This window comes from Sceloporus occidentalis, unplaced genomic scaffold (assembly GCF_023333645.1).
Source record: "Sceloporus occidentalis isolate IW3139 unplaced genomic scaffold, rSceOcc1.0.p SCAF_5, whole genome shotgun sequence".
NCBI lineage: Eukaryota > Metazoa > Chordata > Lepidosauria > Squamata > Phrynosomatidae > Sceloporus > Sceloporus occidentalis.
The window spans coordinates 40,943,173-40,967,250 of NW_028316985.1; the positions used below are offsets into that span (position 1 = coordinate 40,943,173).

Below are 24,078 nucleotides of genomic sequence, written 5' to 3' on the forward strand. Positions count from 1 at the left end.
TTTCCTGGGGGGCTGTCCATTCATGACTTAACTGAATAGTTTATAGAGTGTGACATGAACTATTGATAGTGCCACAAGGTAACCTAAAAGGAGAAGTAAAGAAATGTTTGTACTTTCTGAGCTAATCATTTTATTTTCAGTATTGTTCTCTCTTATGTGTATTAAGCTACAATTTTTGTTTCTTACTGTTTTTAGAATTGATGCAGCAGTTGCCACTTTTAACAGAAAGACAGTATATAGCTGCAGTTCACACACGGCTTCAAGAATCTCAACCTTGGAAAATACCAGGATTACAAGCTACTGTTAGATTAGCTTGGGCACTGGCCTTGCGTGGAATTTCACAGTTTTCTGATGTGACAGGTAAATTAGATTAAAAATGGAGTCTAAACATAAGGAACCCAGTCAGGTCCCATCTCCATTTCAGTGAAGGAAGGAGATCTAGCATACATTTCTTGTTTAAGAAAGCAGATTCAAGCATACGTCTATAAAATATATTTGTCTTTCCACTCTTCATTCACTCTAGCACTGGCAGAATTCACTGAGGCAGATGAAGCAATGGCAGAATTAGCAATTGCGGATAACATTTTTCTGTTCCTTACGGAATCGGTGGTGAGAGCAGAGACCTTCTACCAGGAGGAATTTTACATACGTAGAATTCACAATCTAGTCACAGACTTTCTTACACTCATGCCAATGAAAGTAAGTCACACGTGTGTGTATGTGCGTGTATACATGTACATAATGCTGCTAAATAGAAACAGGTCAAATATTTTCACAGATTTGCTTTCATGCACACTGAAATAAATATTTCTTGGGTGTGAATGGTGTATATTTCATATTTCTCTGTCTGTGAATTGTTTAAAATCTTTTGTATACAATATTTTCGACTGGATGAAGAAAATTGACTTTCTTTTTGAAATATATGCACATATTAAATTTTGCAAGGAATATGCAAAGCATTTTGCTTGGTGTTGTATGTTTTGCTATACTACAATTTATAATTGAAAAACAAGGATCAAACATTTTATTCATTTTCATACCAATAGATCATAATGCTATGAAGGGTCCATAGTTTATTTGAGGCTGGAAATTGTCTTCAAATGGTATGATTAGGTTCTAACTATCAGATGGAGGAAGGGGTTCTCAGGCACAATGGGGCTGTGCCTGGCTGCTCTTCTCTATAGCAGAGGCCACAGCAATGGCGGTTTTAAACATTTTAGAAATATTTTATATTGAACATGAATATTTTATGTCAGAAGCAATACTATCAGAGCTCTATACTTCTGTATATTATTTGTCGGGAGGCACAAAAAGGGAGTTGCTGTTATGTTTGTGTCTTGTTTTTGGGCTTCTTGTGCGAAATTAGTTAGTTACTTCACTAACAAAATCCTGAACTAGATAGGTTTTCAGTGTGATCCAGTGTGCCTTTTCCTATGTTCTTTTGTTACTGCTTTTGCTATTTATGGTGATGGTTGATAGTTACATTCCAGTAATAAAATATCCATTTGGCAATATAATCCTATGCATGTTTACCCAGAGGTAGTCCCACTGAGATTAACAGAGTTTTAATACCTGTGTCCATAGGACTACTTCATAAAACTGCAATTTTGTATTAACTTTGCTAGGAGGAAGTCAAATTGAGTTTAGTGGGATTTACATGTGAATACACATGCCTAAGATTGTACTGTCAAGGTGTTAACTTGCAGACTTCAGTATTTATCAGCTAGTATTTTTATTGTTTTGTATCTTTGTGGGAAAGAAAAAGAGACAGAAATAAATTTCTGTACAGGAAATAAAACAATCACATCTGATAAATTCTCAGAATAGGAGGATATAATTTTCATCTGAAACAGCTATTCTGGTTCAATTCCCTAGTATCATTAAAAAAACAAACATTTAGCTGCTGGAGAAATGAAAAGCAAACGTATTCCTATTGATTTTAATGAAAAGCTAGGCATGTAATTACTATTTTTTCATTTAAATCAGTGTGACTTAACTAGTGTTCATTCTTTAACTTGCTCTCTCTAATAGCACTTGTATAAAAGAATGCTAATAATTGGTAACCTGAAATGTCTATTTTTCCCCTCTTGTTTCATTTTTAATTATTTTTTTCTTGGGAAATTGTGTAGGTGAAACAGCTAAGAAACCGTGCTGATGAAGATGCTCGTATGATCCACATGAGTATACAGATGGGTAATGAACCACCTCTTTCCCTTAGACGTGATCTGGAACACCTGATGCTTTTAGTAAGTCATTTTAAAAGAAAATAGTTCATTTCATTTTTAAGGAACGTTCATTAAAATGTAAAATACAAAAATACTGTATATACTCAACTATAAGTCGACCTCATGTATAAGTCAAGGTCAGGTTTTGGGGCTAATAAATAAGTCGGCCTGGGGTTTTGGGGTCAATTTTTGGGCATAAATTTTTAAACATACAGCCGAGTATATATAGTATTTGTCCAAATCTAAACTAAAAGAATATTTTAAAAAGATGTTTATTAAAATAATGTTGTTGATTAGGCCATTTTTCCTACTAATGTATATCTAAATGTACATTACTTTCATTTTATACACTTTTCCTCTGGGAACCATTTTTCTAAAAGTGTGCAGAAAAAAACAAACAAAATTGGAAACCAATAAGGAATTGCAATATGAAGGAAAACCAAGGAGAACCCATTTTTGTGTGTATCTTTGTAAAACATATACAGCCATCCCCTACACTTCTCCCAGCAATAAACGGTTGTTAATACAGTGGAGCCTCCTCATACGCTGCCTTTTTATAGGCGGCTTTGAGCATAGGCGCTCAAAGCCACCGGCGCGCGCGGGGCGGAAGGGGCGGCGCGTCCCATTCAATTGAATGGGTGCGCGCACCCGTTGCGCCTCACGCACTGTTGCGCTGCCGCGCCGCCGCGCATGAGCCCCATTGGAAACAATGGGGCTCGAGCATAGGCGGATTTTTTTATACGCGGAGGGATCCGGAACGGATCCCTCACGTATAATAAGGTTCCACTGTAATGCTACAAATTATTTCTCTGTCAATCAGACTTATTGAGAATTTTGTCAGAACCTTCTGGCCTCAGGAAATTTCCTAGTCTCTTCTCTCTGCACCCCACCCTGCCCCAGTTGTTTTAAAGATCAAGGAGGGATCATTGAGGAAGTCACTGCTGATCATCCATGCACCACATTCAAAAGGCAATGCTAGTAAAATCTCCTGATATTAAAGACAAAGGATAGAGAGATACCTTGCTGGTATGTTGGGCTCACGTTTCACAGTGGAGAGGGGGGAAAACATCATTTAATGCATTGTTCCTCTGATCATCTCAGATAGGCAGGAATGCATCTGCCTTTTGAAAGTACCCACTAGGAGGATCTTTACTCTAAGGCCAATATAAGTTGCTACTTTTTTGTTTTTTACTAGAGGACATGTTTTCTTTGGCTCCACTCCAGTTGCCATTTTTTGTTCCTTCTCTCTCACTCTTTCAATCTGTTCTTTTTAAGGTTTCGTTTCTGCCTTTTCTTTGCTGCCTATATATATTTAGGGGACCTCTGAGAAAATCATGGCAACTTGGTGGCAGTCCAAGAACCCCTCAAGGGAGATTTAGATCATTGCACAGTGGTTAACAGTACCAGTCCAGTCCCCTCTGGGGTTAGGAAATGCAGCCAAGGGCCTGGTATGTAATACAGGGAGGCCCAAGAGGTTATTTCTCTTTAGACAGTTGGCAACCCCCTGCCCCGTCTCAAGGAGGGGAGCTACCTGTTCAGGGAGGAGAGTAAGGAATATAGGCTCCTTCTGCTAAGGAAAGGTTCTTCTCCAAAATAGAAGGGGTTATGAATTTTCATCCCAGAGTCAAAGGACTTCCTTCCATCCTGGCTGCATCACCTACACCATCCTTCTTTCTGAGATCACTAAAACAAGAAGAACAATAAAATAATAAGAACACAATTAATTAAAAATTAATTCCTTTCTCTCTTCCCTCACATGCATAGAAGCCTTGAAGGGGTTTGCGAAGAACAACACTTACATTTTAAATAAGTCCCTCAGATAGACCTGTCCTTATACTGGTCCTTGACTCTGTGTTTCTAGAACTTGGGATGAAATTCAGCCTTAGCCTTGTTCAGTCCTTTTGAAAGTATTAGTACTTCTCCAAGAATCCCTGAAACTTGCATCTTAGTGGTATGTTTTTCTGGACAAGTTTTTTCCTTTCTGGTGCAGTAGCTAAATCTTTGCTCCTATTATTGTTGTAGGATTACTCAGTGTTACATATCTTTTTCCTGTTTGCATTCTGTCACTACACAGTTTGGTGAGGTATGCCTCGAAGTAATTGCTGACTAGATTTTTGTGGCAGATTTTGTCAGAGCGGGTTCTTTTTCCTGTTGCCCTCCTCTGTGAATAGGAAAATGTGACTTGCCTGGGGGCGCTGATGGTTTTTTCATGGCTGAGAGGCAATTTAGGCCCTCGTCTCCCAGACTCCTAGTCTGGCACTCAGACCATTACACACATACTCAGATTTAATGTTGCTGTCACACAACTCTCCTTAGAGTAGAGGATTACTCCATCTTGTGGCCATTCTCAAAAGAATGAATATCCTGTAGTTAGATGTTCCCCGATCGGAAGTTATCAGGGAACATCCCACTATAGGATGTTAATTCTCTCTTCCACTGGAAAGGACTGTCCCAAAGGCAAGACAAATAATTATTTTCTCTCTCTCATATCCTTTATAGATTGCTGAGTTGTACAGTGAAGATCCTTTTAATATGGAACTTGCTCTTGAGTATTGGTGTCCTTCAGAGCCTCTGCAAAGCTCCACCATTATAGGATCATATCTTGGGATAGCCCATCAAAGACCTCCTCAACGTCAGGTTAGAAAATATCTGTGTTCTTTTGCATAATTTGATGCTTGAAATGTATTTTAACATCACTAGTCTACTGGAGCCTAGTTTTCAACAAGATGTGGATGCTTGAGGCTGATGTGTTCCTGAGAGGGAGAGGCAGACTGGAAAGCATCTCCAACGGCTGCTTTACATTCTGCAACACCATGTAGTTAGCTTGAAAATGTAAGTTTCTTGGAATAATTAGTGATAGTAGAGAGAGGAAAGGTAGCCTGAATCAATGTTTGTTACAAGTTTTTTTTTTTTGGGGGGGGGGGGCAGTGTGTGTAACAATTTGATATGCCCCTAGGTGACAATTGTAAAGACTGCTTTGCATATTTTTGCTGTGCAGTCTAGCCACCATCTCCTGAACTATTTGTTATACACACACACACACACACACACACACACACACACACTGTGGTAATCATAGGTTATCTAATAACTGTTAATTTTAGACCTTTAGCCTTTTAGCAGATAACTGGTCTAAATTCAATTGCTAGTATAGAGTGGAACTATTGGATTAATAAGATTTTGGCAAGTCAGAACTTAAATAAGTTCTAATGATTCAATGGATCAGTTCAAGACAAGACCTGAAACTGGATTTTGGGCCAATTCTTCATGGGGAAATGATGATGCTTCAGCTAAAATGTAACTCTTCTTGTTATAGGTTGTTTTATCTAAATTTGTTAGACAAATGGGAGACCTCCTTCCCTCAACAATTTATATTCCTTACCTGAAAATGCTCCAGGGATTGGCCAACGGGCCCCAGTGTTCTCATTACTGTTTTACTTTGTTAAAAGGCAACGGCAGCAGTCATGGTAAGAAATATGGCCCCATATAAGCCAAACATTTACTTGACATATTGGCTGAACAGGAGATAGATCTATACTAAAGGAAGCATTTAGGGGCATAGAAATGTAGTGGAATGTATCCTTTTTCTTTCTACTGCTGGCTGTGGCTTAACTTCTTGTAGATGGTACTACTTGTTATGAGTGATGAGGAATCACATTAAGTATAAACTGGTGGACCCAACAACAAAATCTGCTGGGTGTTCCTGTTCAGGATTCTTGACAGTTATGTCAATTTCCAGGTTACTTATTCCATTCTTCCTCCCAGTTTATTGTTCCCATTCCTCAACAGTCCATCAGCGCCACAAACATTAAGGTAATTAGTATTCCTTGAGTTTTTTGGAGGGTTCTCTTCATCCATTTCCCTCTCTCCAAAGATTTACGATTTCCCCGAACTTGCTGATATCCTTGTGTGTGGATTATGCCATTTTCATTATCTAAGGATTAGAAAATTAGTTAACTAATACAGTTGGCCCTCCCCGTTCCGCCCCCCCCCCGAAAACGGAAGCCTGCGCTTATTCAAGCCACATAGGCTTGGATGGGGCATGTCCCTTTGCGCGTGCACCATTGTAAATAGTGGAGTTCACTCCTCTTCGCATATTCAAGGATGCGGATCTCAGATCCATGAGTTAGGAGGGGCAACTGTAGTATATAAGGGGACACAGCATGGTGTGATTTGAGCATTGGTCTGGGACTCTGGAGATCAGGGTTCGAATCACTTCTCAGTCATAGAAATCCTATGGGTGACCTTGGGCAAGTCATAATCTCTCAGTCTCAGAGGAAGGCAAGGGAAAACCCCTTTGAACAAATCTTGTTGAGAAAATCCTGTGATAGGTTCGCCTTAGGGTCTCTATAAGTTGGAAACTACTTGGGCGCACACAGCAACAACAACAACAACAATGTAAGATTGTTCATGTTTCAGACCACATGTGTAGTAAATATGTATGAACTTATGTTTAAAGAAAGTATAATTTTCACCTGTAGATTCAAGAAGTTCTGTGATTAGGGTTTTTTTCCCCTCCCACTCTAGCTGAAAATATCCAGGGAGTAGGTGGCAGTCCTGTCTCCTGGGAACATTTCTTTCACTCTTTGATGCTGTACCATGAACACTTACGAAAAGACTTGCCAAGTGCGGATAGCATTCAGTATCGCCACCTTCCTCTCAGAGGCATCACCCAGAAAGAACAGGATGGACTGATTGCCTTTCTGCAGCTTACAAAAACTATTGTAAAATGGGTATGTAGCTATTGGATGATGCATTTAGGATTCAAAATAGTCCATTATTTGATAGCTTTGGACATGTTTGGCCAGGAATAAATACAAAAGCAGATTGTTAAATTGGTTTAAAAAATCCATCACAATTTAAAACCTGGTAGTGAGAGAGTGAAACAGAAAAAGACAGGGAGATATGGAGAGAATTACATATCGTCTAGCAACAGATTTAGTTTAATTGATGTTTAACCTTGGTTGGAGAAAGACAGAAAGTGAAAAAAATACAGTGGATATTTATTCATTCTAGGTACAGCTAACATGATAATTTATACTAGCTGGATTTAGCTTCTCTCATCAGCAGTCACTGATCCTTTTTTACCTTTTTAGAGTGAAAATGCTCGCTTGGCTCTCTGTGAACACCCTCAGTGGACACCAGTTGTTATTATTTTGGGACTTCTACAATGTAGCATCCATCCCATTTTGAAAGCAGAGCTATTGCAGACGCTCTCAGCCTTTGGGAAATCGCCTGAAATTGCTGCTTCGTTATGGCAGTCATTGGAATATTCGCAGGTATGTTCCTATGGTAATTCATCTCTAGAGTATCAAAATATGTAGAGAATTATGCTGTTTTAGAAAAATATGTCCTTAAATATTAGAAATATATGCTGAGCCCTGTTTTATTCCAATGCTGCACTGTTCTTATTTGAAAATAACACTGATTAGGTCCTATAGTTCAGAGTGGCCTGTTACAGACTGCCAAAATAAAGCTGCTTCGGGTCTCTTTGGAGGTATGCTGTTTAAATTACGCACGCACCCTAAGAATCCGGAAGCTGCGCCAAAGCTGCACTCCAGTGCTTAGGAATGGAGTGTGGCTTTGGCGCGACCTCCGGACTCTTAGGACCCATGCATCATTTAAATAGCATACCTCCAAAGAGACCCGAAGCAGCTTTATTTTGGCAGTCTGTAACAGGCCTATATTCATGCTGGGAATGCTGATGTATAGTAACAGCAGATAAAATGGAAAAAGTAGTTGTAGTATAGATCCATTTGAATCCCCAGTTCTGCTTTTTGTGCTGTTATTTTTTATCTATGTCTTCCAAACCCTTATTGCTAGATCCTGTATAAAGCTGCCAGGAGGGGGATACTTGTAGTTTTTGTGGAGGCAGAAGAATAGGGATGTGATTTGAAGTTAAAATAGCATATCATACCAATATTCTGTTGTCCTTAATTTAGGTCAACAAAATCATGTTACCTTGAAAGAAAGGCCAATCTAGATGTAACTGCTTCCACTTCCCAAGTTATGTCTAAATTGCCCTGTTTGTCATGGGCTGGAATTGTGAGTTTTACATCTGTATTAGCCTGGAGTTCTCTCCTGGCATGGAAGTCTTTTCAGATGCTGGCTGAAAAGTTTGTGGGTTAAAAATTGTAAACACAATAATACTGTTTTATATGGATAGGATCTTTTAAAAATGAAATGTAAAATAAACAACTTAGTTCATATTCCTGCTGCCATGTTATTTTTGTAACTGCAAAAAAGTTTTCTCTCTCTTTTATTTTGTTTTTGGAAGATATTGCAAACTGTAAGAATTCCAGGCCAAAGACAAGCAATTGGCATCGAGGTAAGCTCCTATTACTCTCAGTATTGTATACTGTATGAAGCTTTAGGTCTCTCTCTCTCTCTCTCATTCTCTCTCTCTCTCTCTCTCTCTCTCCATTATTTTTAAATCACATTTTTCTTACATTCTTGAAAAGGTCGAATTGAATGAAATAGAATCCCGGTGTGAGGAGTACCCTTTAACTCGTGCTTTTTGCCGGCTCATTAGCACACTGGTAGAGAGTTCATTTCCTTCTAATCTGGGAGTTGGGTTGCGTCCCCCGGGCTTTGACCCATATCTACAATTTCTGAGAGATTCCGTGTTTCTTCGGTTTCGTACAAGGGCCTACCGGAGAGCTGCTGAAAAGGTCAGTTTTACTGATTTTTAACTACATTCTACTAAATTACTGCTACCAATGTTTGTAAACCTGATTTGTATTGATACTGTTTTATAGGTAATACTTTGCCAGCTTCATTATTATTATTTATTTAAAGGCCCATGTGCTGTTTTAATTGGCCAGTGATTTGTTTTTATGTCAGATGAAGTTCTCACTGACTGGGTTGGATTTAAACGTTCCTTCCTTCTAATTGTGTTAACTGTTCCTGTGACAAAAGTGCTTTTTATTAACAGTAGGACAATTTCCAGTGACAGAGGGTTGTTTCTTTCAGACAAAAGAAACCTTTTGATCCAACCCAATACATGCATGTGTATGGTCTGTGAATTTTACATTTGATTCATAGTACAACCAACTTTTTTGTGCTTTTTTCTTTACAGTGGGAAGTAGCTGAAGCAGTTTTGGAGGTATTTTACAAATTGCTGAGAGATTATGAACCTCAGCTTGAAGATTTTGTGGATCAATATGTGGAGCTACAAGGCATGTCCCCCCTCCCAATCTCTAGTAGCTCAACTTTTCAATTTTGGTGGAAGGAGGCAGAAGGATGACTAGCATTTATGCCCCCTCAGTTGGTTACATAGACTAACCCTTGGGAGCCACTCAAAAAACCCGTGCTATCATGTCTTTGTAATATTAATTTCACTTTAACAAAGACTATGAAACATAGGGCCAAAACAGATGGCCTTGAAAGGGTGGCTTGATCCTGCCCCTTTGAAGACTGGATGAGGGCTGTGGCCATCACATGCTGCAGCCTTGATCCAGCTAATTGCTAGCTGAAACAGCTGCGGCGGCGGCGGCTTTTCAGCACTCCTGCAGCATGCAAATGCTGTGCCACCAGAGCACTGCAACCCTGCCCGCCATGTCACCCTCACACCACCTCCAAGTTGGCGTATTGTACTGGTCTGCTTTGTCTCATAGTCAGAAAACATATTTCTATGAAATTCTGCACCCTTTGATAGGCAAGTTGGGGAGAAGGGCACTTGCTGACAAGTTTGTAGCCGATGTAGAGATACCATGTTGTAAAAGAATTGAACTTGAAATGTGGAGATGAATTTGAAAATAAGTTTTCTGAAGAACTTTAGAAGGGATAAGGTTGGGAATAGAATTCAAAAAAATTGGACTGGTTTGTGTTAGTTCTTGGGGATACTTATGCAGAGGAATGTGGTACTCTTTAGTGCTAAATGAGAAAAGTGGTTGGATTTTGCAGTTGTTTTGGATGTTGCTATAGAAGGAAGAGAAATGAGAAGGCAAACCTCATGGTGATTTTCTTAGGAAATAAATCAATGTTTTGTTTGTTTGTTTTTTGCAAACTTTAATACTCATAAATAATGCTTAATTATTTCATTTTCCAGGAGAAGAAATCATAGCTTATAAACCACCTGGATTTAACCTCATGTATCATCTATTGAATGAGTCACCAATGCTGGAACTGTCTCTTAGCTTGCTGGAAGAAGGAGTTAAACAATTGGATACCTATGCCCCTTTCCCTGGTAGGTAGTAGTTTTCAAAAAAAGAAAGAAAGGAAAAGAAAATGTCACCAGCTTCTAAAATAATCTTACAGTTTTTTAAACCTGAATTAAGAGTTGACAGTTCCTGAGAGTATTTTTTGGGAGTGTGGGGGAGGTTAGAAATCTTATGGCTCTGTCACTATGTTTTATAAACTGACTACAGGTTATTCTTCTAAGCAGGAGCATGTGATACCTTCATTGTATACATTTTCTTTGCCTTTATAGGAAAGAAGCATTTAGAAAAAGCAGTTCAGTATTGCCTTGGGCTGCTCAATTTAACTCTACAGAAGGAGAACCTTTTCATGGACTTGTTAAGAGAAAGCCATCTCTCCCTGATTGTTACATCACTGGAACAACTGCTACAAGGAATCAACCCTCGGACCAAAAAGGCAGACCATGTGGTGAATATTGCAAGGTAGGCCTTATATATTTAAACATGCAGCTACAGATCTAGATGTAACCATCGTAATCTTTACTGAAAGAGTCGAAGAGTGTGTCTTGCTGCTTATATGGAGTCTTGCTTTTGACATGGTTTTATAGAAAATAGGTTAGTTGTACTGTAATGTACTGTAGTGACCTGATTTATACATTTATGTTATAAATGTGTGTCTCAGATTCACAAGAATCTGTCTTGAGCTTTTGAATGTAGTCAGTCTAAATCAAAGAAGGCTTGCATTCCTACTTTTAATATGCTAAAGCAGTAATTAGTTTTTAACAGACTAGCATATATACTCAAATATAAGTTGAGAAATTTGTGCCCAAAAATTGACCCCAAAAACCTGGGTCATCTTATACACGGGTTAATACGGGTACAGCCGGGCTGAGGAGGAGGACAAAATGTTGGCTTTCACCCCTGAAACACCCCAACCTAGCTGTCTCCTGTGGGGAAAGATGGGCTCAGGTGGAGGGGGAAGGGTGGACACTCATCCCTCAAGCCTCTTTTCCAGACTGGCTGTCTTCCTGTTTTACCCCTGACTTATCAGCAGGTCATGTCAGAATTCATAAGATCAACTTATACTCGAGTATATAAGGTAAGTATGGTAAGGTGTGGAAACTGAAATGAAGGCGGGATACAGACTGCCCCTTTGAGGCGGCCTGCACCTGCCCCTTTCCCCGCCGTATTGGGGCCCAGTCATCCACAGCAGCAGCCCCAGAGGCCCCAATCCGCCGCTTCTCCAGGCCTCGGGGAAGTGGCAAAACGCCGCTTCCCCCCGGCCTGGAAAGGGGTGTCCTTGGGGCTTCATGCCCCAAGGACACCCCGACAACTGTGGGGAAAGAGAGAAAGGGGCTGTTTGGCTCTTCCGTATCGCTGGCACAGCCGTGTAAAGGCTGCGCCAGTGATACACACAGCGAAAAAGAACTCCATTTCGGACCTCCTTCCAGCTCCACTGAAGCGCCCTGCAGCGGTGCAAACACGTCACGCCCGCGCTGTGCTGTTTGGCTGCGGTGCGGCCGTGATATCATAATGGCGGCGCCCATGTATACAGGGCGCCGCCATTATTACGCCCGCAGGTATGTGCTAGGGTTGCGGGACATCTGTAAAGGACACCCTGAGGCAACCCTAGCACATATCCAGGCCAGCACAAAGCGCCGGTCTGGAAAGCCCCGAAGAGGCTATTGGACATGATGGACTAAGGAGTGGGTTGTAGATCTGTAGCCATCAGTTACTGAGTAATTTCATGAATATCCATGTTTAAGGGATTAGTTGGAATATCTTTGTAAAGAGTGTCATTTTCCTATTTCTACAAAGATTGGGATTCTTTGTAGATAACTTTCCTCATGTTTATATAGTGCTGTTTTGGCTACATAAGAACCAGTATTTAATGAAGTGAATTCATTAGTAGTTTAAAGAAGTGGGACTCATGCCAAAATGAGGACTGCAATGTGGACTACTGGAGTTCAGAAACTTTATTTTTCCTTTTTTACTTTCAGAAACTTTGGGGTAGGACTTTTACATAGATGATGCATTTTAGTGTAGTAACCAATAGCATTTTCAGCTTGAATGTGAGAAGCAACAATGGCCCAAAACAGATGGGCCAAAAGATGCAGCTTCTGGCCGCTTTGGGGGCGTGGCATTCAAATGACGCATGCCTCTAAAGTGTCTGGAAGCCACTCCGGGACTGCGCTTACAGGGCAACAGCTGGCTCAAAAAAGTGTTGATTAAATCTGCTCCTGCTGGTGTCCTGTTTGGGACTGCAGTGGTGACCTGCTTTGGAAGCTGGCTGGGTGGTTGTTGCGATCTTGGCACAATTAAGGCTGGAGTGGCCAAAGGCTGCTCCTTCCAGGCTGACTGCTTTGGCCCAATGTGGATTTAAAATGCTCAGTATGTATCAGATCTACATATACTTATTTTAGAAGCCAAATTTTGGCAACATTATTAACCGCACTGGCAGTATGGGTCAGATTAACAGTTGCTGTAATGTCTTTGCCATTTTTAAAGGTATCTTTATCATGGAAATACCAATCCTGAACTGGCATTTGAAAGTTCCAAAATCCTGTGTTGCATTTCTTGCAATTCTAACATTCAAATCAAACTGATTGGAGACTTCACACAAGATCAGGTAAATGATGTTAATTTTTTACACAAGAGAAGCCAAGAAGAAGAATGTAGACATTTAACAGAAAATAGTTTTGTTCTTACAATACTTGGGTTTTTAATATCAAGAATATAAAATGTGTGGCTCCATTTCATCTTGCATGAAGGACTAGGCTGGGGCATGTTTTTTTTCTTCCAGCCAGTTCATACTACAAAGTTTGATTTCCTCTTGCAGTCTGAGAGGGGCTTTTTGCTGAGAGGAAGTGGGACTACAACAAAACAGCTTTTTCAGAAAGTTAACTTTTGGAATACCAACTCGCAGAATTCTCCAGCCAGCTAGTAGCCTTGCTGGCTGTGGGATTCTAGGAGTAATAGTCCAAAAATAACTTTTCCAGACTCTGAAATATGTATTCTTTCCCTCTTTTGGTTGTAGGCATTCACATATTAGGGGCAGTGTGTGGCTAGAACTGAAGCCAGACAAATATAATTAGGGGAAACTCTTTTGCTTTCCTTACAAAGAATTGATTTATTAAATTCCTACTCTCTGAGTAAGGGTCAGGGAATAGCTCATAGTCATTCTTGTTCGGTCGTGGTGAATGGGACATGGACTCATGTTTTTTCAAATCATTAACATTGATTGGAGGGTAGTTTTATGGGTGCATGTCTGTTTTGCTTTGAAATTTCTTTGTAATGTTTTAATACTTCAATATCTACAAATCTAGAATATCAGCCAGAAATTAATGGCTGGGTTTGTGGAGTGTTTGGACAATGAAACTGCAGAAGAAATAATTAATCCTGATGAAGGTATGAAAGTACTCCATTTTTATTTTATATAAAAGTAAACTGGGGAGACTTCTGTATTCTTATTTGAAGAACTTAGCTTCATTTTATTGATTTATTTTTGGTAGACCAGAAATTGGCCTGTAACTAAATCAAATGCCTGTATGATTGTTACTCTGATTATTTTAACTCTTCTACACTTTGATTCTGTCGGATTCTATAGTTTGAGCAAAACTGTAAACAGTCTACCAAAAAAGAACGCTATTTAGTTTTAAACTTAATTTTCCAGAAATTACTGTTCTGTATTTTTTTATATGGGTGGTGTGACAATTACACAGAAAATATTTCTAGACTGCTCTGAATTACTAGGTAAAATACTTACCTAGTTGCCTTGATTGTTGCCATGTGTGATTAGGCAAGTGAACCTGTCATGAATCTAAGAAAAACTGTGGATTATTTTAAGTTGTGTATCGTTCTATTAACAGAAGGGTTATATATTGATTCATGGGACACTTAAGGAAATGTTCATTGTATTGTATCTGTTATACACTACCTATCCATACACATATGGATATGGTGTATAGATTTGTGTTGTTGATTCCTAGAACTTGAAGGTGAAAGGAAGCAGGCTCCAATCTACCATGAAACAAGGATTAACATTCTGAACCTTCTCATCACCTCTCTGGAGTGCAGCCCACCCAATCTTGCTCTTTATCTCCTGGGTTATGAATTTAAGAAACCTGTCAACACAACAAATTTGCAGGATCCAGGTAGGGACCCAGCCTGGACTGGAGACACATAGGGGATGAGGTTGAGTGGACTGGAAGTTGCTAAATTTACCAGTATTAGAAAAAAATACTGTCCAGTACTATTGGGCAATTGCTGTCATACTTGGCACACAACAAAATCTTGTGTTCATCAAGAATTATTTCATATGATTAGTGTGCCATAAAAATGATACTTTTGTCAATCCTTATCCTTTTGCTGATCCTTATCACATTCCATCTTTTATAAAATGTAATAAGAGTAAAATTGTTTCCCCCCCAGTGAGTTTTTCAGACATGACAAAGCCTCATTTCCGTTTTTCGTATTAACTGCCTCAATTATGCCATGTGCGTTGTTTATCTAACTATAGATCATTCATTCTAAAGGTGTTTTAGGTTGCCCTCGTACTTGTCTTCATGCTATTTTGAATATACTGGAAAATGGTACTGAAACAAGATCTGGTCCCACTGCAGTTCAACAATCTCCTCATCTAGCAGAATTGTGTTATCAGGTACAGATATATTTCTTGTTGGGAAAGCTACACTGGCATCTTTGGCATCTAGCCATAGCTTTTCAGTTAGTAGGAAATGTATTTATGCAGTTTATTCATATTGGTTTGCATTGCAAAATGCTAATAGTTCAATCATATATATGTCTACTCCAAAGCAAGTCTCACAGTTCAGTGAGATTGACTTCCTTACAAATGTGCATAGGATTACTGCCTAAACTTACTTATTGCTGCTGCCTATAGTTCTATTCAATTTACTAAGTAGATTTGAGTTAAGACCCAGTATATAGTTAAAAATATTAGTCAATATTTCCTTTTGACATAGTATTTCTTTCAAGCCTACACTAGTGAACTAATACTGGAATTCTCTTCTGGTTTAACAGGTGATCTATCAGTTGTGTGCTTGCTCAGATACTTCAGGTCCCACTATGAGATATTTGCGGACCAGCCAGGATTTCTTATACTCTCAGTTACAGCATTTACCATTTTCTGTCAAAGGTAAAAATCAGAGTACTCTCACAGATCTAACATCCTGCATTTAATTCTCATTTGTTGCTTTATTAGAGAACAAATACTTTTATCTTATTCAAGTAAAAAAATGTTTATTTGACAAAATTCTAGATTTTTTTTTCCTAGCAGGAAGACACCTCGTTTTTCCTTCATTTATTGAATTTGTTTCCACATAGAACTACTTTGTGTGTGTTTTTTTTTCTATCTAGGTGATTGATCTCTATAGGAAGGGAGGAGAATATGTACTTTAAAACATGTCCATGGAGGCACCTCTTTTTCAGGGATTTGCAACTCCTGAATATCTCCATCATATAAACAATTTTCTACACAGAACAGTGTAGATGTGCTTGTGTTTCAAAGCAACAATTGTACCTTAAGTGGAAAAACTTATTGTTCAAGAAGGAATAGGTTATTTTTAATGTTTGTATTTTCCTGTTCCCTGCCACTTTCCCCAATCTTCTCTGTACAGACCATGAGATTCCAGTCTTAAACCAAATGTCATGGCTAATGAAGACTGCATCTATAGAACTGCGGGTTACTTCACTGAATCGCCAGCGTTCACATACACAGAGACTCTTGCATCTCCTATTAGATGATGTACCAGTCAAATCTTATTTAGGTAAATGATGGATTTAAGAATTAAGTCCTTGTTCCCTACCTGAATTATTTACCATGTTTGTATCCAGTTGTTATAACTCTTTCTTGACATTTGATAATATTTCTGAAACTGAATCTGCTAATATGATCTTCAAGGTCAAGGAAGCAGATCACTGCTAATGTATTATTGGAGAACAACATTACTGCATTGTTTGTTAAGTCCTTCATGTAAAACTACAACTGGATGAACCCTGTCACTGCTAAATAGTAATTTGTTCAGAGGTACCAGAGGGATTTCTTCATGCCAAGTGGACACATCCAGATAATCATGACAGATTCCTAATAATTACAGGATGGCTTAGTTCTTTGTGTGCGTTGATACTGACTTTAGTCCACCTGGTCAAGATAAACATGGCTAAGACTTCAAACTCCTTTTGGAAGGAGTAATCAAACAGATTACATGCTGACACTCACCTTGCATATGTGAAATTATTTGCATCATGTGACATGTGTTAAAGAATAAAAATTGTTGTTGAAAGTGCAGTTTATATTGTATTAGATTCCCATAGGTGTGTTGCAAATGGAATTGCAATTCCTTTTCAGTATTATTACACAATGTTACTCATGAAACCTGAAGACCCAGTAATGTGCTACTGAGACTTGAAACTAATTCCAGTAATAGAAAGTGAGCACATAATGCCTATATTATAAAAGCTATATGAAATTAATCCTGACAGCAGTGTTCAGCGTCTGCAATGCACTGTTGCTACCTCATAATACTTGGACAACTATCTAAGTATACCATAATAAAAATGACTGCAACTTTATCATTTCCTCTTCTCCACCACATTTCTTGTCTACAACAACATTTTACATATTTTGTGTGTGTGTGTGTGTAGTTTAATTATTATTTATTTCATCCCTCAGCTGAGGGTGAAGGAGGGATTGAAGATGAAAGTCGGTCAGTCAGTGGATTTCTTCACTTTGATACTGCTTCCAAAGGTAAATCTCTGGGAGGCTGACATATTAAGTTTCTAATCTGGAATAGAGATGTTAGTCACTTGCTGCATGAACTAAAGTATTGCATCCTGCCTTTGTTTTATTTATGTTAGTTGGTAAATTCATAAATTGCTGGAAAATGTTACAGTTCAGTTTAATTAATAAAACTAGACAGTCATTCTAGATATTGTGTATCTCTCTAGTTTGTTTGATTACATAAAATGATTCTGTATCATAAGTCTTTGTAAGAGAATCCAGACCAGTGTACAATATGAACAATTATTTTAAAACCTAATACAGTAGAATATACATGGTGGCCATAAACCCTGAAATTGTATACCACTTCATTTTGCCATCAGCATCGTTCCATATTGAATTATTGTCCTGATTATGAACTTGGTTACTGCTTTTTTCTTAAAGTCAATATGATGAGATGTTAGAGGGAAAGTACCAAAAAAATTAATAATGAAATAATAATGCACTCACACAATAAAGAATAAACATCAATGCACATACCAGTCAAAACATGAAATTTATGTTTTGTATACACTTATACACATAACCTGAAGGTAATTTTATATGTATTATTTTAAACTATTTTGTTCATGAAACAAAGTTTGTGTACATTGAACCATCTGAAAGCAAAGGTGTCATTATCTTAGCCACTTATGTGGACAATTTTGGATTTTTGAGTATTTTGAATTTTGGAATTCTGGATAAGCGATACTCAACCTGTATGTTCCGTATCTGGCTATATGTAGACATCCATGTGTGCATCTAAGTTTTGCCATTATTTCTAAATAGATTTCTTCTTTTCTTCTTAGTACGCAGGAAAATGTTAAGCATCCTTGACTCAATCAACTTCAGTCAGGAGATCCCAGAACCTTTGCAGCTGGATTTTTTTGACCGTTCTCAAATTGAACAAGTCATTGCCAATTGTGAGAACAGGAGTGCACGTGGACCAGTTATCTGCAATGTCAAGGTAAACAGTTTTTATAATTGTTGCTGGTATTAGGTTATATAGAAATATAGTTTAATAGCACAATCCAGCATAGTTATGCAAGTTTACCTATTTTATTTTTGTACTATATATGTATTTTATTGCTTTATAGTTATGTTTGTCATCAAACATTTGTTATATTAACTGCTATAGAAAATGTAGGGAAAGTTTAATGTTTTAAGTGAAAAAAAATACTTTCTAAGTTGTGTATGGTTGTACTTTTTATGGCAGGTTTCATGAAGTCATTGGGATGAACTGGGATATAAATGAAAATGTGGTATAAATACAAAACAAGTAAACTAAAAAGACTCTGAGAGTAATGTGAAATGGTTAACATACTATTCCGTTGTGGTCACATTGGAAAATATGGATACAACACTGGTAACACATGACAGAGTATGAAAATGCTGAACTCCCTCTATCTTTTATCCTTCTTGTCTTCAACTCCAGCATATTCACAAAGTTCTTATTGCTGAAGTTAATGCCCTGCAAGGAATGGCAGCCCTTGGACAGAGACCATTATTTATGGAGGTAAGTCTGTGTAGAATATATCTGTCTTGGAAATGGATGGATAAACTGTTCAGTGGTTGCTAGCAATGATTTTGAGAAGGCATGTATCATCTTATTTATATGGGGATAACCTCCAGTTTGCAAAAGAGAAAAGAATCCCTGCTGCTACCTCTTATTATTGATTGGAGAATAGTGGGATTACCTGTGGGCTGCCCTCCCCCCCACTTAAAAAGGAGAGGAGCAGGTGCACCTGGCCACTCTCAACCTTTACAGATGCCAGCTGAACCCTGATCTCAGGATTTAGTTTGCACCAACAAATATGGTTTCTCCATGTAGGGAACATAATGGGGAGGAGGAGGATGAAAGCCTAATCCTTTTGTTGGCAAGGCCTGGGGGAGGGGTCATTTGGCCTGCAGAGCCAAATAATTTCATATATTTATTGTTTCAATAGTGCTTTGAAGCAAGTTACACTGATGAGTCTCATTCAGTCTAAGACAGCCAGCAAATACATGCATACCTCAGTTAACAAAGCCCTGACAGTGAAGATCTTTTTAATATATATTTATGCTCCTAGACTCCTCTCCAAGTTCATCTTCTGTCTAGCAGGAAGCTTTTTTAGTAGCATCAGCACTGGGAGAAAGGTGACCAAGGGCTGCAGACTGTTGGTGTTAATTTTAGCAGTATGTCTGAACTAAATAATGCAATAAAAGCTAGGAAATCATAGAATTCTATTCTAGCAGGTCCTGTTGTAGCTATTTGTGCCTGTCTACAATAGGTATAGTAAACAGCAGTTACCTGCAGAATCTCTTAATGAGTGTGTGAATAGCAGTGTGAAAGGAGAAAATCAGTTAAGTCTCTCTCACCAGCTAACCCCAACATCTTAAAAATGAAAATTATAAGAAAGCGAAGGCTGGTGAAAGAAAATATTATCACTTGATGCATTTTGGAAGAAACCTTCACATGGACTTTAAAATGTTCAAACAGTTTTTTTTTTAAAATTATACAAAGGTTACATGACTTCTTGTTTTGGTTTCATTTTGCATTGGGTATTGTTAATTTTAAATAAAAGATTTTGCTGAAACCTTCTGAACTGCCCTTCTTCTTTTGTGGAGCTTATCACTTGTTTTTCTGCCTTTAGTACCAAATTTTCTATTAGAAAAATATTACCCAGAAACCCACCTACGTTATTAACTGGGGCATGCCTGTAGTATGATTTTTTTTTTATGAGGGGGCATAGTGTTGTTTCTAGGGAAGAATGAATTTGAAAAATAACACTGCTGTCTGAAAGGGTCTCCTGTGTCCAACAGGCATCCTGTTTTTTTTCCTACATTTCTTTCCTGTTGGCTGTCTCGCAAAAGCAGTTTGGCTTGTTATTTAAAAGCAAATGCTATTGGAAGAAATGCTCCTTTAGTGGCACCCTTTCCTTTTAAGCACCTCCTAGGCTAGATCTCTAAATAACTTTTGATATGCACATGCTCTGTTTTATTTCAGGGCATAATAATAATAATATAACTGTTTAGACATGGCCTCTGAGTGTTTTAGTTTGACCTTATGTTTTTGGTGTAATTAAATTTCCTTTTATTGAATGTCCAGGAAATCAACACAATTCTCCAGTATGTTGTGGAACGGAACAAACTGCTTCAGTGTCTCTATGCCAAGCGACATGCATTAGAATCTTGGAGACAGCTGGTGGAAATCATATTAACTGCCTGCCCACAGGATCTCATACAGCATGAAGATAGACAGCTCATTATCCGTGATCTATTACAAGACTTGCATGACAAGGTAAAAGACCCAGAAACAGTGTAATTACATTGATCGTGAAGACAGTTTTAAGTGCAGATGTTTCCTTGGTTTAAAGGGGAAGGGGAATAAACAAATTATGAAATATCTAATGATTTGCATTGATGTTTACCAGCTGTGTTTTCTACTAAAATCTAAATGTTCAGATGGCACTCACTTTGTCACAGCTAGTGTTCCTTACCAAAATTATCAGGCTTTTTTTTGGGGGGGGGGGGGAAATTTGCCCATTGCAGTTGTAGGAGCCTGAGATTGGCTGTATGTGTTTCTTAGATGGCATTGCCACATGATTTGAATCTAAAGCAGAGGGGGCTGGGAATGAGCCTGAGACTGAAGAAGGCATCTGCCTCAGGTGGTGGAAAGCCTCAGGCAGTAAAATCACTACTATTCACCTTGGCAGGGCTCTTGTTAGTATGGACAACTGTTGTTGCTCTGTGCTACTTTTTAAAGCTGGAAACCTCCCCAGCTTTGAGAGGGGTGAGTTGGAAAATTGTCTGTGCTGTGGCAAAGGTGATTTTCTTGGTCATTCCTCCCTCAGAGCCAATTCTATACAGCACTACATAAGTAGTGAAAGTTTGGAGCTATGGCTACTGTCACCACCATTACCACCTCTTCTTGGGAAAAGGGTCCCTGCCATTGCCTGCTGCCACTTTCTACTTCTCTGAGGGCACCATGTTGTCCTCTTATTATCACTAGTGTGTTATGGAGTGGGCCACCACTCTTTTCTGTGAATGTACTACACCCACTTCATGCTTGAATCTTGTTGTCTTGTTTATAAATAACACAAAGGTAAAATTCCAATTGAAGTAATTTGTATTATGGAGGTCCGTAGAAATTATATTGACCTGCACTACTGCTACATTTCAAAGTAATACCTCTGACCTATGTTTTCCTAAGATCCTGAATGATGATGCAGCTCAGGAATTGATGCCTGTGGTGGCAGGAGCCGTGTTCACCCTGACTGCTCACTTAAGTCAGTCTGTGCGAACAGAGCAAAAGGAGCCTTTGGCTGTCCCTGTCGCTGGTCACTCACAGTTTGTTTTAATGCTGGATGGTTCTTTCACAATACCACCTGGTTCTGAAGGCATGGTGGTGGGATTTGCCTCCATTGGAGACTCTTCACTTCATATCATTTTGAAAAAAATTCTGGATTTTATCCTGAAAACAGGTAATATTAAATACATAAATAAATGTTCTTAATGGGAATGGAGGGCTAAATGTCCATACCAATATAGGGTTGTGCTTGCTTCTATTTTACTCACTATGTTAGTGTTCACACTTATACAGTGAAGTTTCCTTTATATTTGTACTGATAAAAGAAATAAAGGAAGTTTAATTCCTGAACTTATACAATGGACTCTTGTTATCCGCTGGGGTTTGGTTCCAAGATCCCCCATGGATAACAAAATCCGTGTATGCTCAAGTCCCATGAAATATAATGACAGGGCAAATGGTGTCCTTATAAAAAATGGAAAATCAAGGTTTGATATTTATACTTTTTCAAACTGTGTATGCTTGAATCTGTGTATAAAAATTTTGTGTATAAGAAGTATAAGTAGTAATAAAATACAGTGTGTGTAATTTATTCATAATGAATTTCTAATTTAACATAACCTCAAAACAGTTAAGCACTACATCCTCCAGCTTAAATTAAGACAGTTTATGATAACGTAAGAACAATGTAAATACCCTGATTAATTTCTTCATTAGATGCACCCTTTTTTTGTCTGAGCAGGTGGTGGCTTCCAGCGAGTGAGAACACATCTGTACGGGGCACTGCTGTATTACCTACAGATAGCTCAGAGACCAGATGAACCAGATACCCTGGAAACAGGTAGAAATACAAATTAGTTATGAAAAAGAAAACATTTCAGTGAAGAGTGATCTGTAGTGTATCTCTCAGTTGTATAATTTTTGTGATTGTAATGATGAAGATGTAGATAAACTTCTCATAGCTTAGTGATCATCCCTCATGTAATCAGTAGACAGATATAAGATTTATAGATTCCCCTACTATTGCCCATTTGCCTTAGATGCTAATACTACAGTCACTGTTTTTGGGGATTTCAAATCCACATCCCTCACCCATTTGTGGGCAGCAAATGGAGGGGGTCAAAATGGGTTACGTGCCTGTAGCACATGGCCTCTGATGTTTGCGGGAGCATGCCTCCATCCAAGTCAATGGGGCTTGAATACCGGTGATTTTCTGTTTTCGTGCACGGGGCAGTCTGGAATTGATCCCCTGCGGAAATGGAGGGGCTACTGTACAGTGTTTTTGCTGCCGCTTCTTTTGGCTTCCAAAGCTCTTCCCAGCCCAATTGCTGATCGACCTGTTAGCCTAGCTTTTCTTATTCAGGCTATGATTCCATTTCTGGCTATACAGACTACAGTGAATTCACTTAATTAAATGGTTGCTTTTCCCAGAGTGAGGGAAACCTCTGACGGGGATGCATCTCTTCAATTGCTCTAGCAAGCAGATTTTTTTAATCAATAAGGTTTGCTTGGCATTCATGGTAGCATGGGAGAGCAATCTGAAACTTCTCTCATGTCCTTCTGTTACTTATTTGCTACGTACTTTTTTGTTTTTCTTCCCTGTTGTGTCTGTCACTATTTAAATTAGAGAAAGAGACTGAAATTCTCTTGGTGGACATTATAAACTTAACAGTCAGTTACATGAAAGTTTGCAGTTCTACTGAACTTGCACAGGGAAGAGGAAACTGAGTCAGGAGGGATTGCTACTAACTTCAACCTGCCTGTTTCTATAGTGCATGGCTTCTGAGAGAAGTGTCTAAAACAAAAGTGCTTGAGGCAGGATGGCCTGGACAGGCACCTGTACCATGGAACAGGTTATTGTCCACAGTTATCTTCCCAGAGCACCTTCATTCTAAGGAGATTCCTTCCCCCCCCCCCCCCTAACACACACACCCAGAAGCCATGGATTGGAAAATTAAGCAGTTCAAAGCCAGCAGTCTTTTTTCCTGTTGCTGCTGAATTTTTTCTTCTTTCTTCACCCCTATTTTTATCTTGCCATAACTGCCTCCACCAACACTATAACTATGCTGACATGGCTAACAGGTCTCTGTCACAGTTCACTTACACTAGTTTACCCATTTCTCTTTAATTTTGTTTTTTCTTCACTTTATTCAGCCAAGAAGACCATGTGGGAGCGTTTAACAGCTCCTGAAGATGCTTTTAGTAAATTACAGCGAGAAAACATGGCGATTATTGAAAGCTACGGTTCTGCCCTAATGGAGGTGGTCTGTCGAGATGCCTGTGATGGTCATGAGATAGGACGAGTAAGTGAAATTTGGTCTTTGCTATTCTAATTCTAAGGCTTAAGCCAAAATTTGACAGTGGAAGGTTCAATAAGCCACATTACCTTACATAATTAAGAGAAATATGTTCAGGGTATTATACATATACACATATCAGACACAATGTATTAATCACTGGTGAGGTATGTCTGATTAAGGCATTGTTATTGCATAAAGACAGTATTTAATGTTAAAAGAGTGATGGTATAGGACCAAGCCTGGAAGAATGCTTGGTATTGATTCTTGTTCTGCTCCTCGGTTTTCAAAGAGGCTGTGCAATTTCAGTATAATCTTCTATTTTGTGAAGAAATGTGGCTTATCATAAATG

General features: G+C 38.7%; 1 protein-coding gene across 2 annotated transcripts in view; it reads left to right on the forward strand.

Annotated features, from left to right (window-relative positions):
• NUP205 (nucleoporin 205) overlaps positions 1-24,078 on the forward strand; it is a 48,803-nt gene that overhangs the window by 11,805 nt on the left and 12,920 nt on the right. For both annotated transcript variants that reach the window (XM_089523850.1, XM_089523851.1), the window contains exons 7-31: positions 196-360; positions 524-699; positions 2,130-2,246; positions 4,725-4,862; positions 5,542-5,692; positions 6,753-6,958; positions 7,322-7,504; positions 8,503-8,553; positions 8,687-8,896; positions 9,304-9,403; positions 10,276-10,413; positions 10,657-10,846; positions 12,872-12,992; positions 13,690-13,771; positions 14,353-14,517; positions 14,899-15,023; positions 15,404-15,518; positions 16,000-16,149; positions 17,055-17,129; positions 17,951-18,108; positions 18,577-18,657; positions 20,230-20,421; positions 21,334-21,604; positions 22,172-22,270; positions 23,584-23,732. In XM_089523850.1, coding sequence (XP_089379976.1) covers positions 196-360; positions 524-699; positions 2,130-2,246; positions 4,725-4,862; positions 5,542-5,692; positions 6,753-6,958; positions 7,322-7,504; positions 8,503-8,553; positions 8,687-8,896; positions 9,304-9,403; positions 10,276-10,413; positions 10,657-10,846; positions 12,872-12,992; positions 13,690-13,771; positions 14,353-14,517; positions 14,899-15,023; positions 15,404-15,518; positions 16,000-16,149; positions 17,055-17,129; positions 17,951-18,108; positions 18,577-18,657; positions 20,230-20,421; positions 21,334-21,604; positions 22,172-22,270; positions 23,584-23,732 — 3,608 coding nt within the window. The remainder of the gene's footprint in view (positions 1-195; positions 361-523; positions 700-2,129; positions 2,247-4,724; positions 4,863-5,541; positions 5,693-6,752; positions 6,959-7,321; positions 7,505-8,502; positions 8,554-8,686; positions 8,897-9,303; positions 9,404-10,275; positions 10,414-10,656; positions 10,847-12,871; positions 12,993-13,689; positions 13,772-14,352; positions 14,518-14,898; positions 15,024-15,403; positions 15,519-15,999; positions 16,150-17,054; positions 17,130-17,950; positions 18,109-18,576; positions 18,658-20,229; positions 20,422-21,333; positions 21,605-22,171; positions 22,271-23,583; positions 23,733-24,078) is intronic.